Source organism: Labeo rohita, chromosome 1, assembly GCF_022985175.1.
Source record: "Labeo rohita strain BAU-BD-2019 chromosome 1, IGBB_LRoh.1.0, whole genome shotgun sequence".
Lineage (NCBI taxonomy): Eukaryota > Metazoa > Chordata > Actinopteri > Cypriniformes > Cyprinidae > Labeo > Labeo rohita.
Window position 1 is genome coordinate 36,235,993 of NC_066869.1, and position 16,897 is coordinate 36,252,889.

At 35.1% G+C, this 16,897-nt stretch overlaps 1 protein-coding gene across 4 annotated transcripts in view; it reads right to left on the bottom strand.

Moving 5' to 3' along the window:
* Positions 1-16,897, bottom strand: part of apbb2b (amyloid beta (A4) precursor protein-binding, family B, member 2b) — a 72,561-nt gene that overhangs the window by 12,226 nt on the left and 43,438 nt on the right. For 3 of the 4 annotated variants that reach the window (XM_051108273.1, XM_051108283.1, XM_051108293.1), the window contains exons 6-13: positions 16,652-16,869; positions 16,340-16,531; positions 14,492-14,566; positions 14,153-14,206; positions 12,311-12,396; positions 12,129-12,189; positions 8,533-8,679; positions 5,368-5,495 (exon numbers count right to left, since the gene is read on the bottom strand). In XM_051108273.1, coding sequence (XP_050964230.1) covers positions 5,368-5,495; positions 8,533-8,679; positions 12,129-12,189; positions 12,311-12,396; positions 14,153-14,206; positions 14,492-14,566; positions 16,340-16,531; positions 16,652-16,869 — 961 coding nt within the window. The remainder of the gene's footprint in view (positions 1-5,367; positions 5,496-8,532; positions 8,680-12,128; positions 12,190-12,310; positions 12,397-14,152; positions 14,207-14,491; positions 14,567-16,339; positions 16,532-16,651; positions 16,870-16,897) is intronic. The other variant, XM_051108302.1, reaches the window with a different exon arrangement.

Sequence of the window (16,897 nt, forward strand, 5' to 3'; positions counted from 1 at the left end):
ATGAATGAGTGTCTCTAAACTCATACCTCCAGCTGTATTACACACATTCTTTAACATTTTAGCTAAAAATAAACTATTATGAACAAAATGAGCAGCAAGAGACTACATCCAGGCAATGATGAGAATACAAGTAACAAAAGGGTAAATCAATTTACCTCTCTCTGAGTCCCGGAAAGCAGTGAAGCAAAAGATGAAAAAACATGATGAGAAAATACACACAATAAAGCCCATTAACGAAACACAAGCAAAACAATTTCTGCATAAATCATTCACAAACCCTCTTTGCCTTAAAACGCCACACTCAAATTAATGCAACAACTTGTGTATTATGAAGGTTTGACACAGAAACATGTTCTGCTTGTATTTCATAAATGGGATCCAATGTGTACAGATATTTCTGGCTTGCAGTGCATTTTTTGTTTATTTCAAGAAAAGATTCATTTTTAGCAGTACTGTATTTTCCAAACCACAATAAGTCAAAAGTTTTTGAACAGTGAGATTTTTAATCTCTGCTCACCAAGCCTGCATTTATTTGATACAGCAAGGTACAGCAAAAGCTGTAAAACTTTGAAATATTTTTACTATTTAAAATAACAGTTTTCAATTTGAATATATTTTATGTAATTTATTCCAGTGATTTCAAAGCTAAAATTTCAGCATCATTACTCCAGTCTTCAGTGTCACATGATCCTTCAGAAATCATTCTAATATACTGATTTGCTGTTCAAAAAAACAAAACATTTAATTATTATTATCAATATTTAAAACTGGTGAGTACATTTTTTTCAGGATTCTTTGATGAATAGAAAGATTCAAAGATCAGCATTTATCTGAAATAAAAAGTTTTTTTTTAACATGAGCTTTAACATTTTTAACAAAGCTTGAAGAAACCTGAAAAAATTCTACTCAGCTGTTTTCATTTCATAATTAATGTTTTTGAGGACATCAGAATATTAGAATCATGTGACTGGAGTAATGATGCTAAAAAATAGCTTTAAAATCACAGGAATAAATTACATTTTAAAATGTAAACCTGTAACACAAAACCAGTCTTTTTTTTTTTTAATTGAGGTTTATACATCATCTGAAAGCTGAATAAGTAAGCTTTCCATTGATGTATGGTTTGTTAGGATGCCATTTGAAAATCTGGAATCTGAGGGTGCAAAAAATCTAAATTTTCAAAAAATCACATTTAAGGTTGTCCAAATGAAGTTCTAAGCAATGCATATTACTAATCAAAAATTAAGCTTTGATATATTTACGGTAGGAAATTTACAAAATGTTTTCATGGAGCATGGTCTTTACTTAATATCCCAATGATTGTTGGCATAAAAGAAAAAAATTGCTAATTTTGACCCCTACAATATATTGTTGGCTATTGCTACAAATATACCTGTGCTACTTAAAACTGGTTTTGTCGTCCAGGGTCACATATATATTCAAATAATATAATTTTTTTTACTTTAAATAGTAAAAATATTTCAAAACATTACTGTTTTTCTTGTACTTCGGATCAAATAAATGCAGGCTTGGTGAGCAGAAGAGACTTCTTTAAAAACATTCAAAACCTTACTGTTCAAAAACTTCTGACTGGTAGTGTATAAAGAGAAAAACAGGGAAGAAAGAGAAGCGAGACCAGCAGGTGTGATGAGAATTCAGACGTTTATCACAATGTATGTGACACCTCAAAACATGAAGCTCTCGGTGTGCAGCCAGTAAAAAAACATGAATATGTAACAGTGTGATAATTTGAGATTTAACAGACTGAGAGAGACAGTGAATAAAACCTGATGAACTCAGTGCACTCATTAATGTCCGGAATGAACCCCAGGCTGGTAAACCTGTTCAAAATGGGCTGTTTTACAGCACCTCAGCAGGATTCCACTGGAAAATGCTGGAGGGTCAAGGAGAAACTACAAGGAGGTACAGGGAACAACGCAAATGGACCGAGAACAGAACCCTGAGGTTCCCCTAAGGAATAAAAAAAAAAAAGCCATGTGTTCTAGTTTGCGAAGATGTGTGGGATGGTATCAGAGGGAAGGCCTGATCTGAGGGAACACGCAAGGAAGTTGCAGTCTCTTTCAAATGTAACCCATTTAGTGACGTGAACATCTTGCCGTGACCTACTTTAATAACTGAACGCACAGTACTCTACAATACTATCCTCACCACAGTAAATAACAACACGTACAGTACATCCATAATTATCTAGAAATCTCCTCCTCCTCATTCACACCATCTGGAGAAATTCCACTTAACCTTCTAACAGACCTAGTATCTCCTACTTAATAACAAATACCACACTGTAGAAAAAATGGCTTATGTTTATGGCTGCTGAAAAGTTAGATGACCTACAGAGTTAATAATGAAAAATGCTGGACAGAAAAAGAAAAGAATACTCACATCTATTAAGTAATGTGTTTTTCCTGCTACAGCATTATGTAGTACCCCTCTTCTACAGATTTTCACCTCCTCGTCTCATCCTCTGCTCTGTTAAAAACATGCAGCTCACCTCTCTACGCTCAATCTCTCTCTCTCTTTTTTTTTTACCCCCTTCTCATTTTCGCTCTCTCTCCTTCCATCCAATCCCAGCATTCCCTCTACCCTCCCCCTCCCGTTTCGCTTGTCGCTACGGTAACCTCCTCCGGGGTCTTGGGAAGAAAATGTTACTGATGGGCTTAGTGGTGTATTAGCATAGGAGGACACAATGATCACATGCAAACACATACTTACACATGCAGACTACACAGTAAATTGAAAAAAAAAAAAACAGCCTGAGGTGTGATTCCTGTTAAGGGAACATGTGAAGAGTGCCACCTGCTGGTCAGAGTGTGGTACTGCTTACAGGCAAAACTGTGATTCAGCATCCCTGATGAAGTATGCTGCATTCCACCCCTGCATCATTCACACACACTCACACACATACCGGTCAGCTCTTCAGGGACTAAAGCAGGAAAAGTAAGTAAAGCTCTTGAGTGTGTGAGAGATTCATATGCAACATTTGGATGACACTCTACCCATACGGGCTGCCCCTATAATGCTAGATTAAACTTTCATTAGCACTTGTCTCTCAATCATCAATCTTTTATTTCTGTCCTCCTTTCACTGGGGTGATTCTTCAATCCAGAATCATTATATAGTGACCTTTAGCATGAAGGATCTGGAGGAGTGTCTCCATCTCAGAATGCATTAACACAGACACATTAAGTGAATCTTGCTGAGTGTTATAGATAATAAGCACATGAGGAAAGTCACAGGTGCAGAGATGCTGACGTTTGCAGATCTGAAATCTCTAATTAGAATGAAATGTAAAGAAACCGCAGCACATGTGCTACATGCAATATGCTGCACTGAATAGTCACAATATATTTGTCATGATTTTGCTCAAATTATTAAATATTCTGTGAATAAGGCAAAATGTCAGTTTCATCTCAGTGTTTTCCTTTACCTTCATCACTCCAAAATTCACATATAATGTACTCACTCCCTTGTCATCCGGGTTGTTCATGTCTTTCTTCAGTCGTAAAGAAGTTATTTTTTTGAGGAAAACATTAACAGACTGATATGGTGCCCTGATTTTGAATTTGCAAACGGCATTTTAATGTGGTCTCAAACGGTCCCAAATGCGGTTGTAAAGAAGGGTCTTATCTAGCGTAACGATCGGTTATTTTCATAAAAATATTAACAATTTATACACTTTTTAATGCCAAAAGCTCTTCTTGTCTTACTCTGCCTGGACTGTTTTTGTTCCGCGTCATGACAGTTAGGGTATGTCGAAAAACTCCCATCTCATGTTCTCCCTCAACCTTTTTTGTTAAGGGTGTTTGATCTTCTTTGCATGTTCACTTTGCAAAGACTGGGTCAGAACTTCTGCAGCGATGTACGATGATTTTAAAATGATTTTTAAAAATTAAGGGAGAGAGTTTTTCGACATACCGTAACTGTCTTGAGTCAGAAAACACAGAGTTCAGGGAGAGCAAGACAAGCGTTTGAAATTAAAAAGTATTTAAATTGTACTTTTTTAATGAAAATAACAGATCGTTTCGCTAGACCCTTCTTTCCCAGCTGGTATCGTTTACAACTGCATTTGGGATCGTTTGAAGCTGCATTTAAACTGCATTTTGGAAGTTCAAAATCGGGTCACCAAATGCTCCATTATATGGAGAAAAATCCTGAAATGTTTTCCTCAAAAAACATAATTTCTTTACGACTGAAGAAAGAAAGACATGAACATCTTGGATGACAAGGGGGTGAGTACATTATATGTGAATCTTGTTTTAAAAATGGACTTTAAGTCTCTATTTGCCATTTTTTGAATATTAAAATGTTTTAACAGAAAAATATATAGTAAATGCATACTAAACACTGTTATTTTATAAAATATTATAACAATGTATGTTTATATTTGTGCATATATATGAAAATCTTCAAATATTATTCCTTCCTAATGATTGTTTAATGGGGAATCAGTGCGGAAAATACTGTTACAAAAGATTTCTATTTTAAATAAATGCTGTTTAAATAAATGCTTTTTAATGTTCAAAAGAATAATAAGCAGCACAACTGTTTCCAACATTTATAATAAATCAGAATATCAGAATGATTTCTAAAGGATCATGTGACACTGACGACTGGAGTAATGATGCTGAAAATGCTGCATCACAGGAATAAATTATGTTTTAAAGTATATTAAAATAGAAAACCACTATTTTAAATTGCAATAATATGTCACAATATTACTGTTTTTAATCAAATAAATGCAGCCTTGATGAGCATAAAAGACTTTCATAAAATCATACTAATCCCAAACTTTTGAACGGCAGTGTATGTCAAATATTGTATATAGCATTTCCCTAGTAAAAAAAAAGGATTGGAAAAAATGATGTTGAAATGTACAATATATAAAATTCAATATATTTTGTAGGTCAGTTGAGTTTTTGAAGTGCTCTTTATCTAGGATTTAACTAGGCAGAAACTGCTTACTCGAAATTGAAGAGCTTCAAGCTAACATTCAGTGGGTCACAGAGATTAAACATTATTAGTGTTGGTAGATGACCAGTCAGCCGAACAGGATCAGCAAAGTAGAAAATTGGCTCCTCGTAAATAAGACCCTGATGATGTTTGTGGCAGCTGAGAGCTGAAACGTATTAACCGATATAAAATCCCTATTTTGCACCATCTGCACAGTTTCCAAGAGAATTTTAGAAACACCTCCCACATTTTTATAAATAAACAGTGAGCTATTAATCATTCAGTTTTGTGCAATTTATCTTTGTCATTTATTAAACATTGCACCATTCATCATTCAACATGTTCTCCTCAACTAACCCATAAAAATACACACTGCCGAAGGCAACCAGTGCTTACCTTCCATTATCACGGCCGACGCCCCACACACGGATGCTTGCGATTGGCTGAGAGTGTAGAACGCTACGATCCATCGGGTCAACCAGATTCAGCATGTTATTCTCCAGAATGAGGTACATGTCCTTTCCCTGGACACACACGCACAATGTTGAAAGACAAGATATAAGGGTTTAGTTTTAAATCATAGTGAGCTTTCTTGCTGTCCAGTGACTACAGAGGCAGCTGCCTTTTAAAGGATTATATAAATAATAGGGCTGCCCTCTAACAGTCGACTAGCCATTGGTCGACAAGAAGGGGCTTGGTCGACCAAAATTTTATTATTCACCTGGTCGCAGAAACAAAATCCACAGGAAGTGGGGAAGACACGCAGTCTGTGACGGACAGATCGTTGACGGCTGGTCAATGTGGGAATATAGTACATTGGGCGGGACATTCAAATGCTCGCTTATCATTCATCGACCTCAAATATGGCTTTTCATCTGAAAGATGTATGTAGTAGCAACTTTACATGGCAGCTCAATCTATTGTTAATCTATAACAATGTGCGCTACTGATGTGTCTGTATAACGCCGGTGTGGTTACTTGCTCTTAAAATACTCATTTTTAGTCATACAGAAAAAAGTAATACATCTTTTGAATCTGTAAAGACTCTATGTTTATTTGTGTGAACTCAGAATAACAACGAAATGTTGCGCTTTTGTAAAATAATGAAAGCAATCAGGATGCGCTTTCTGCCATCTCGGTCTCTGTGAACTTGTGCGCGTCACTCCGAAACTCTGTGTATACCTGCCTTACGTACATGAAAAATATATCTATAGAGAGTGAAATGTCTACTTTTAAATTAACCAAAAAAAACACCTACTACTAGAAAACAAATATTCTCATAATCCCATAAAAATCCGTATGAAACATGTATATAGGCACATCACTACTTCGGACATGACGAGTCAGTGTCAACGACTTCATTTCTTAAGCCCAAAACAAAGAAAGCACTATTTTATCAATAAATTATTAAAACATTAATGCAGTCTCCTTGGCTATGCAGGCAATTAAAGGCTCATTATTATGATTTACATAGTTTATTAATAAATGTGCAATTAATCGACTAATGCTTAAAATGAACGACTACTAGTCGACCAGAAAAATCTTTAGTTGAAGGCAGCCCTAATAAATAACACTAAATAACAATGAACCATGCTTTTTGGCACTGAATCACTGTACTAAGTATTTATGCATTTTTTACCTAAATCATAGCAGTGTCCATCTTTGAGGAACGTAGACTGTCAAACGTACACAACATGTATGTTACACAACTAATGTATTCATTAGAAACAATATAACAAGAAAAAAAATTACATTTAGTAAAATGTCTGTTTTCTGATTAATTGTTTATAGAAAGTGTATAGGGTCACTCGAGACCCGAGGGATGTATTAGTGTAAGCAGTGTTGCCAAGTTTGTGGTTTTCCCACGGAATTGGGCTACTTTAATACTGTTGCCGCGGGTTGTTTTTGATGTCGGTGGGTTGAATCGACCCCAGTAACGTCATATTTACCCCCTGAAATGCAAAAAATGTGTATTTTATCCCCCAGAACACGATTTTTAACTGGGGACCCCCCCCTCAAAACATGATTGGGCTAGGTTTGAGTAGCAGTTGGGCAGGTTTTGTTGTGAAAACCTGGCAACCCTGAGTGTAAGTATATTTCTTCTGCACAAAAAACATCAAATATCTTTATTCCTCAAGGTGGCACTGTTTAATAGACAATACTGACGTGACGTTTCACTCGTAATCGCTGCAGGCATAAAACAAAAGAATGTCATCAGTAAAAACTGAACTGGTTTGAATACTGCAGAGCAATTACTGTATGCCATAAAATATAAATGTCACTGTCATTTGATGGTGGATGGATGAAGTGAATAAGCTGCCAGCGATCAAACTCGTGATTTTGAAGTCACTAAAAATGATATGCAAATTATACATTTCGTAAAATTCCTACTGTAAATGTATGAAAACTTAATTTTTGAGTAGTCATATACATTGTTAAGAACATTATTTGAAGAACTTTAAGGGTGATTTTCTCAATATTTAGATTTTTTCGCACTCTCAGATTCCAGATTTTCAAATAGCTGTATCTTGGGCAAATATTGTCCTATCCCAGCACCAGTGGAAAGCTTATTTATTCAGCTTTCATATGATGTATAAATCTCAATTTTGAAAAAATGACCCTTATGACTGATTTTGTGATCCAGGGTCACATATAGTCACAGCGAATGATATGCGAATATGGTTGAGATCATGAATATGACCCAGATGCTGAATGTACTATGGAAGTGCGCACTGACGATGATGGTGATAGTACAATCATCTGCTTAAATTGAAGCCTTCCAAGTATAAAAAGTAACAAAATATGCTTGATCTTCTATAATTGTTGTTTAAATATCAAAAGAGTTTTTTGCTATTGCAGCAGTGAGAGATCCATCCGTGCTGGATATATAGGTCCAGGTCGCTAAAGACCCAAATATGTAATAGTGATTGGTTAAACATTAATGCATTTAAGGGTTAAATTATCAATTATTTGCAGTATTAAATAAAATATAATTATAACTAATGTTTCTCTTGCTTCACATTTCCATGGCATATATTTCCATGAATTTGATATATAATAAAGACATCTAAGAAGCCTTCTGAAACCAGTCTACGATGCCCTAAAATACTGCCTATGCAGGCAACTCTCTAGGTTGTGGAATCAATGTCACAGGCTACTATAAGGTCTAAGGATGCTTGTGCTTGTATGTGTGTTGAAAGCAATGAATAAATGATCAGACCAGAAAATAAAAGGCAGGAGGAGAACAGAGGCTCTCTTCCTGTGTCCTGTCACAACACATTAAACTCTCTCTTTTTTCCTCTTCCTCTTCTATTCACTTGCTTTTTTCTGCATGACATTTTCAGCTTTCCCTCTTTTCGTTTTATCCTATCTGGTCTCTTTTATGTTTCATCCCCCTGTTTCTACATTCCTTTTTTAAAGATGATGCAAACACAGTGTATATTTTTGAATGAATATGTATATGTTCCTTGCTGAAAAGATACATTTAGACTATTTTAGTGCTGGTCTAGTTTGTAGTTTGCGTGTGTGTGTACGAGAAAGAGAGAGAAAGCCGCATCTCACCTCTCCCCAGATGCCCACAGTGTCTCTTATGTCATTCTTGCAGTACGACAGTTGACGGATGCAGTTGTTAACAGCGACGCTGCTTTTACCCGGAGCCAAGTCCTCTTCAGCCATCTCTACCCAGCCGAGAGAGCGCACAGCAAAACACTGTAATAAACACAATCCCACTCGTTAAGCGCAAACAGTGCAACAAATAACTACAGGGCAACAGCCACACACTTCATGCAAATGAATAGCACAGCAAATAAACAACTTATTATAAACAATATATATCAATTATATCCAAAATCCTCCTACTCCTCTATAGTGAGAGAGACTAAATTGAGGAAACACCTCTTAAAATTTTCACATGGCATCTTCTAAGAATAGCTGCTGTTAAAACAAGTAAGAAGGAAAGAGAGAGAACGCATTCATACACATACATGATCATTTACACACACACACAAGCTCTTATAACAGGGTGCTGAGATCAAAAGAGAAGACCCCTTTTACTGGAAGATCTTTTCTTTCATCTTCCACTCATTTCCCTCCTCCTTTCTCATCTGTATCTCACTCCCAGCACTCCTAGGGCAAAATCATCCATCATTCAGTCTCTCTTCTTTTCTGACAATCTGTGATGAGGCACCTCCATTATGACATTGTTTGTGTGTGAGAGAGATTAATAATAGGCAGAATGTTGTCATGCCCTTTTAGTTTGATTTTAACTGCTGCTGAAAGAACAGATCCTCAAGAGGAAAAGTGTGAAACAAACAGAGCGGGGACAGAGAAACAAAGAGAGAGAAAGAGAGAGAGAGAGAGAGAGAGAGAGAGAGCATGGTTTAAGGGGAAGTATATATTGAATGGCAAATTAATTTTCATCTGACATCACATAACTGGAATTTAAAAATCCAGTAACAGTTAAAATTGCGCTACAGTGGGGCTGCTGTATAGAGCTACATTTTTCATCTGTCTGTCCAAGTATCCAAGGCTACATATAGGCCAGGGTGGTACTGGCCCACTCAGCTGGTCCACCCAATCAAATGAGACACATAATTTACTCATAGATTTAGCCTATTTTTACAGTGCATATCAAGTTTTAAAAATAAACAATTATTTTACTGTTAAACACCTAAACTGCCTTTAATTTGACACATTAGGCTAAATACATCATAGCCTAACTGCAATGTGATCTAAAGTTAACTAATGTTTGGTGAAGCTACAAATTAAAATGCTTCCCAAAAGCTGCAGTTTATTTGTACTTGGTATTGTTTGGTCTCTACTTGAAACAATTATATTGAATTTTGCTAGTTGAGACCTTTTGACCGATATACACTACCAGTCAAAAGTTTTTGAACAGTAAGATTTTTAATGTTTTTTAAAGAATTCTCTTCTGCTCATGAAACCTGCATTTATTTGATCCAAAATACAGCAAAAGCAGTAATACTGTGAAATATGTTAACTACTATTTAAAATAACTGCTTGATCAAAGCTGAATTTTCAGCATCATTACTCCTGTCTTCAGTGTCACGCGACCCTTCTAATACGCTGATTTGCTTTTCAAGAAACATTTTTTATTATTATAATTATCAACATTTTTTTTCAGGACTCTTTGATGAATAGAAATATCCAGGGATCAGCATTCAGATCAGATGCTTTAAATTGATCAAAAGTGATGATAAAGACATTTATAATGTTACAAAAGATTTCTATTTCAGGTAAATGCTGTTCTTCTGAGCTTTCTATTCATCAAAGAAACCTGACAAAAAATTCTACTTAGCTGTTTTCAACAATAATAATAAATGTTTTTTGTGCAGCAAATCAGAATATTAGAATGATTTCTGAAGGATCATGTGCTAAAAATTCCGCTTTGAAATCACAGGAATAAATCACATTTTAAAATGTATTTTTAAACAGTTCTTTTTAAATAGTAAACATATTTCAAAAAGGTTACTGTTTTTGCTGTAATTTGGATCACATAAATGCAAGATTGGTGAGCAGAAGAGACTTCTTTAAAAAACATTTAAAATTCTACTGTTCAAAAACTTTTGACTGACAGTGTACGACACAAAACTATTACGTATGATGCTTAACAGATTGCATTTTCAAGAAAAGTCATATTTTCAATTTAGACATATACTTTCAGTGCACATTTTTGACCTTTTTCTCTTTTAGCCAAACCCAATATTGCCATTTTTAGCATTTCTATTTTTACCTCGTGTTGTAAAGTAACGTACTTCAGTTTGAGATCATGCACTGAGATCCACCCTGTTTCACCAAAGTACACCCACTTTACAAAAGTCTGGTCTTCCCACTGATATACTATTGTTTAAAAGTTTGGAGTCAGTAAGATCTTTTATTTTTATGCTAAAAGGGTATATGAAATTCAAAAGTGACAGTAAGACATTTATAATGTTAACAAAATTTAAATAAATAATAAAAAGTGTTCTTAAGCACCAAATCAGCATATAAGAATGATATCTGAAGGATCATGAGACACTAAAGACTGGAATAATGGCTGCTGAAAATTCAGCTTTGCCATCCCAGAAATAAATAACATTTTAAGAAATATTAAAATAGAAAAGCTTTGGTGAACATAAAAGACGTCTTTCAAAATTTGTCTTTCAAACTTTTAAATGGTAGTGCATGTGACACATTGAGTAATCAAATATCTGAAGGATTAAACAGACTTTGTGGATCACTTCTGTCTTTCGGAGCAACCGCACAACAAGAGGAGCAAATGTAGTCCGCAGAATTCCAATGGGATATTATAGCTTGGCAGTCATGGCTACCATCCACTTTCTTTAGGTCTTTTCTTTTATAAACTGATTGTTATTGATTTGTTTCACGTTTTATGTTTTGTGGCACAAATGCATGTGGCTTTGTATTTATGACACAGTCTTTTGACTTTTGAGAGGTGTGCTGATTAGTGTTTTATGTTAACATCAACACCTTATTGTTCCAATAATGATATGTCTCATTCTTAGATAAAAACATCAACAATATTAACTACAAATTTGTTTTTTGATTGTCTTCTTCACCCACGTCTCCAAGCATGACATGCATGTGCATTTTTTTGAACAGCCAGCAGATGGCACTGTATATCTAGAAAAGAACAGGAGGCTGGAAACTACTAGCAGCACCACCAAATTCCACCAATATACAAACAGCAATGTTTATGAAATCATTTGTGCCAAATCTGCTACTTGTTAAAACCATCAATTAATAAAAAGCTAATAAAATTAGGGGACACAAATTATTTGTTAAAATTTGTATTAACCCCGAAAGAGGACTCAAAATGTCTATTTATGTCCACAATGGACGATAAATGGAATGGCCTATTTTGCATTATTATTTTATATTTCAGAATGCAAGTATGTATCTGTTTCCAGTGAGGTAAGAGGTGTTACAACTTAACTAAAACCATATAATGTTGCAGTTCCTACACAAACACCAGACAAATGGCGTGCAACTCCATTATACAGTATATTACATATATTTGCTTCAGAGCTTGCCGATTGTTCATTTGGATCCTGCCTTTGAAACTAAAATAAGTTCTCTGTAGAGTTGTTATCTCTGACTAGCTGCAGTACATGCAGAACAAACTCATGTGCCCTCACCTTGGCTTCAGGGTCACTGTTAATGCTGCTGGAATCTTCCTCTTCCACGGGAGCAGGGTTTCTAAACACAGCCACACACAGTCAGAAGAGATATATGTATTGTACGTTTTACATTTGACCTTACTGTCATTTTATTCTTTTTCTGATTTGTGTTTATTTGTTGTTTATTCGCTTTCACACACCGTAGCTTGAGAGAGGCGTAGCGGAGAGTTGCACCTTCAAACTCTTTCAGACTGGGGTCAGGGTTTACTGTGGCTGCCTGGAGATCCTGAAGCAGAGATAAAGCAGAGGTGTTTAAACATGAGCACACAAACACACAGCAAATTTACAGCATGGAGCCACTGGGTTAAGTGCAGAGATCACGCCAAACAAAACAGGAAAGCACAGTTCCTCCGATGAGTGATTAAACAAAATGGAACGAAAATGATTAACCAGTAAACAGACAGGGTTCAACAGTTTGAACCCTGCACATTTTATGTGCACATTTTAAAAGAATGAAAAGAAATGAAGAGTGATCATAAAGAGCAAAAATCATTTTCTTAATCAGTATTAAAATATCTGTGTAAATTAATAAATAAATAGTGTAAGAATTGAATTTTATAAAAAGGTTATTTTTTATCTGCATAATCCTCAATTTAGTTTCCTATGGAAGCCCATTTCTGCCACTGAATATAATATAAAAAAGGTAATTGCGACTTTTTATCTCGCAATTCTTTTTTTCTCGCAATTGCAAGTTTGCAATTCTGACTTTTTTTCTCAGAATTGTGTGATAACTTTGTGTTGTTTTAAAGTTTTAAAGTCAAAATAACGAGACAAAGTCGCAATTCAAAGAAATGAAGTCAAAATTGCAAGATATAAACTCAATTCTGACTTTTTTCTCAGAATTTGTATCATGCAATTCTGACTTCAGTCCCCTAAAAAAAATGTGTTAGTCACAGTTGTGAGTTTATATATCACAATTCTTAGAGAAAAAGTCAGAATTGCGAGATACATCAAATTGCTAGTTTTTATCTCACAATTCTGACTTTATGATTTGCAATTGCAAGTTTATATCATGAATTTCTGAGAAAAAAATTTGTTTATATCATGCAATTCTAAAAAGTCAGAACTGTGAGTTTATTTCATGCAATTCTTAAAAAAAGTCAGAACTGTGAGTTTATATCATGCAATTCTAAAAAAAAAAATCCGAATTGTGTTTGTATCATGCAATTCTAAAAAAAAAGTCAGAATTGAGTTTATATCACCCAATTAAAAAAAAACTCAGAATTGTGAGTTTATATCTCGCAATTCTGAGAAAAAAAGTCAGAACTGTGAGTTTATATCATGCAGTTCTAAAAAAAATCTGAATTTTGTTTATATCATGCAATTCTAAAAAAAGGTCAGAATTGTGAGTTTATATCGTGCAATTCTAAAAAAAAAGTCAAAATTGCGAGTTTATATCTCATAATTCTGAAGAAAAATAGTCAGAACTGTAACATAAGTCACAATAACCTTTTTTTTTTCTTCAGTGGTGGAAACAGGCTTCCATAGTTTGGTGTGTACATCCAGATAAGATCAATTTCCATTACACGCAAAACCTGCATTTTAAGTTTTTTGTTGTTGTTGTTGTTGTTGTAAAACTTAGTGAGGTTTATGCTTCAAGCAAGGAAAAACTATGACAAAAGTGTAAGAAAAATACATTTAGATAGATAAATGATTTTTGCAGTGCAGACAGACAAAACAACACAAAAGCCATGCTCAGAAGAAAGGTTAAAGGTCAAAAGGTGAGGAAGGTATGAAGCAGTACAGGATCTCAGAACACAACTACACCAGTAGAACATCTACAGGGTGGTCAACCTTAGAATTTTTATTAAAACTACATTGGCAAAATAAGGGCTCAATATTTCACAATTCACCATCCAATGGGCAAAAATTTAATTTTGAACACTGTGAAGAACATAACCAAGTATCGACAGTAGTTCCCTGAGACATTCTACTGTGTGTTTGGCTCTGCAGTTCAATAAAAAACTGCCTGAGATACTAACCTTCCAGATCTCACTATCAATCTTTCCCACTGCAAAATCACTCCATGGCTGTTTCTGCACCATTATTAACACACAAATACACAAACGGGGAGGACAAGGTTGAGGGGTCAAGGGTGGTAGGGTGGAGAGAGACAAGACAGGGTTGTTAGATCACTCGGCAAGCATTTGTGTGTGTATGCGTGTATGTTTATTTGTATAGTATCTGGCTGTTTGGTGTTTGGTTGTGATTTGATTAGAGGCAGTATAGATGTTTATATCTCATTCTACGCTGCAAGAATCAAAGGACAGCGCAAACTGTTTTTCCACTACATTCTAAGAGTCAACAAGTGTTGTTGTTACCTTGTCCTCTTCCCGATGACGTGCCTCAGAATGTCTATCCTTCCCTGGCATTATCTGTAGGGATGAGGACCGAGGCTATACACACACACAACACACACACACACACACAACACACACAAACATACAGAGTTTTAGCTTTATTATGTATGACCAATATCAATCTAAATATCCAAATATACTTATATTTAATGATATAATAAACAAAGGTTCAAAAGTTGGGAGTAATTAAAAAAAAAAATTAATACTACTATTCAATTACTAATATTAATACTAATATTCAAAAAGACACTTTAAAAATTTCTTACAAATAAATGCCGTTCTATATGGAAGCCCGTTTCCGTCAGTGAATTAAAAATAAAAAAAGCTAACTGTGACTTTTTATTTAGTTTTTTTTTTCTCACAATTGAGTTTCCATCTTGCAATTCAGATTTTTTTTCAGAATTATGTGAAATAAACTCACAATTGCGACTTATAAAGTCAGAATTATACGACAAAAACTCGTAATTCTGACTTTTTTTCTTAAAAATTTGAGTTTGTATCTCGCAATGACTTTTTTCTCAGAATTGTGATTTTATATCTCATAATTCAGACTTAACTCACAATTGCACGTTATGAAATCAGAATTGTAATATAAACATGCAAATCTGAGAAAAAAAAAGTCAGAATCGTGAGCTTATATCTCGCAATTCTGTATTTTTTCTCGCAATTGCGAGTTTATATCACATAATTCTAAGAAAAAGTAAGAACTTCGAGTTTAAATACTTGCAAATTTATATCTCACAAAAAATTCAAAATTGTGAGATAAAAAGTCACAATAAACTTTTTTTATTTTATAATCAGTGGTGGAAACAGACTTCCATAGTTCTATTCATCAAAGAATTATTAGAGATATTTTATTTGTAACAATACTGACTCACAAATATTTAAATGGTAATTTCACAATATTCCAGTTAAATATGCTAGATGTTTACCAACAACATGTTTTATATTTTAATAACCATTTGACAATACCTTTTTTGGGTATTCTAATAAATTGCAATTGACAAATAAAGTACCTTTCAACTTATTTACTTACTTACTTACTTACTTACTGTGGATGCAAACCAAGCAAAAAAAACAAAATCATATCTAGTCATGTCAAATCTAGTAAGATTTTGATCTAAGAAAAGAACAGACAAAACAAAATCTGGCAAGATGCATGTCTTTTTTGTTCAGTTATTCAGTAACATGTTGCCATTTTAAAACATACAAAACCATCTGATGTTCTGTCCACTTTACTTCATTTTATGCTGCATAAAACAGCATAACTCTAAAGTACACTAGGACTCCAAGAACCAAAAGGAGATTCAAGCCCACTTTTAAGGTCAAGAGCAATTTAAATACAAAAAGATCTAGACTGCTTTATTGATATCCTTTTTTTCAGTTTAATTTATCGAGTAAGTTCTTTCATACATTTGATTTGATTAGCTGATAAAGAAAAACAAGCGGTTAATAAAATTCTCCATTAATCAGCCACTGTGTGTACCATTCTTTTCTCATTCATTTTACTCATTTCTCAACATTTATTGCTCACCCTGGTTGCACAGTAAATACACTCATAGCAGCCTGTAACTATGTTAAGCATTTACCCAGCTCTGTATAATCCATGGCAACTTAAGTACTGTCGCATCTATAATGGCATTTCCTCGAATTTTCATGCTTTTATGAACAGTTTGTGAATTTTGTGTCTTATCCATTTATTCTCCACAACCAAACTGTACTCACTGTGAAAGCTAAACATGTAGAGAATAGCAGGATGTGGCCGGTATTGTCCATACTGTAAAATGGGAGATTGATGAAAAAACTTACAAAGTAGCAGCTGTTGACAAATCCACAGGAAGGAACATTGCCGTCAGAGGATGAGGAAGAGTTTGAGGACAGGATAGGTGTAGGGTCCACACATGAAGAAGACGGGACGGGGGCGGGGTCAGACGAGCTGTCGGAAGTGGTGCTGCCTGAACGACTCGATGCTCCGAAAAATATGTCGGCATGAGACATCGACTAGAGGACAACAAAGAGTTAAAGAGAAAATGATTGGTCAATGTGGATGAATCAACTGTTGACTTGTTTTAACTGAGTACCATGTCCAGTTTGCGTAACAGTATGGTTTCAAAGGGTTACCTCATGATCTGGAGTGGGTGAGGGTGACAGGGAGCCCAGGGAGTGTTTGCGGCTGGCATGGCTGGGTCCAGTTGGCACCGGATGGCATGGGGCGGGTCTCTCCCACTGTGTGGTGCCCGTTGGAATGTGCCAGTAATAAATACCAGCCATGTCTGTCATCATCTTCCATCCTGGAGGCAAATCAGGGTCTGTCTGGAATGACTGCTCTCCCCAGATATCTGTAAACACAAATACACAAGGTCAGGC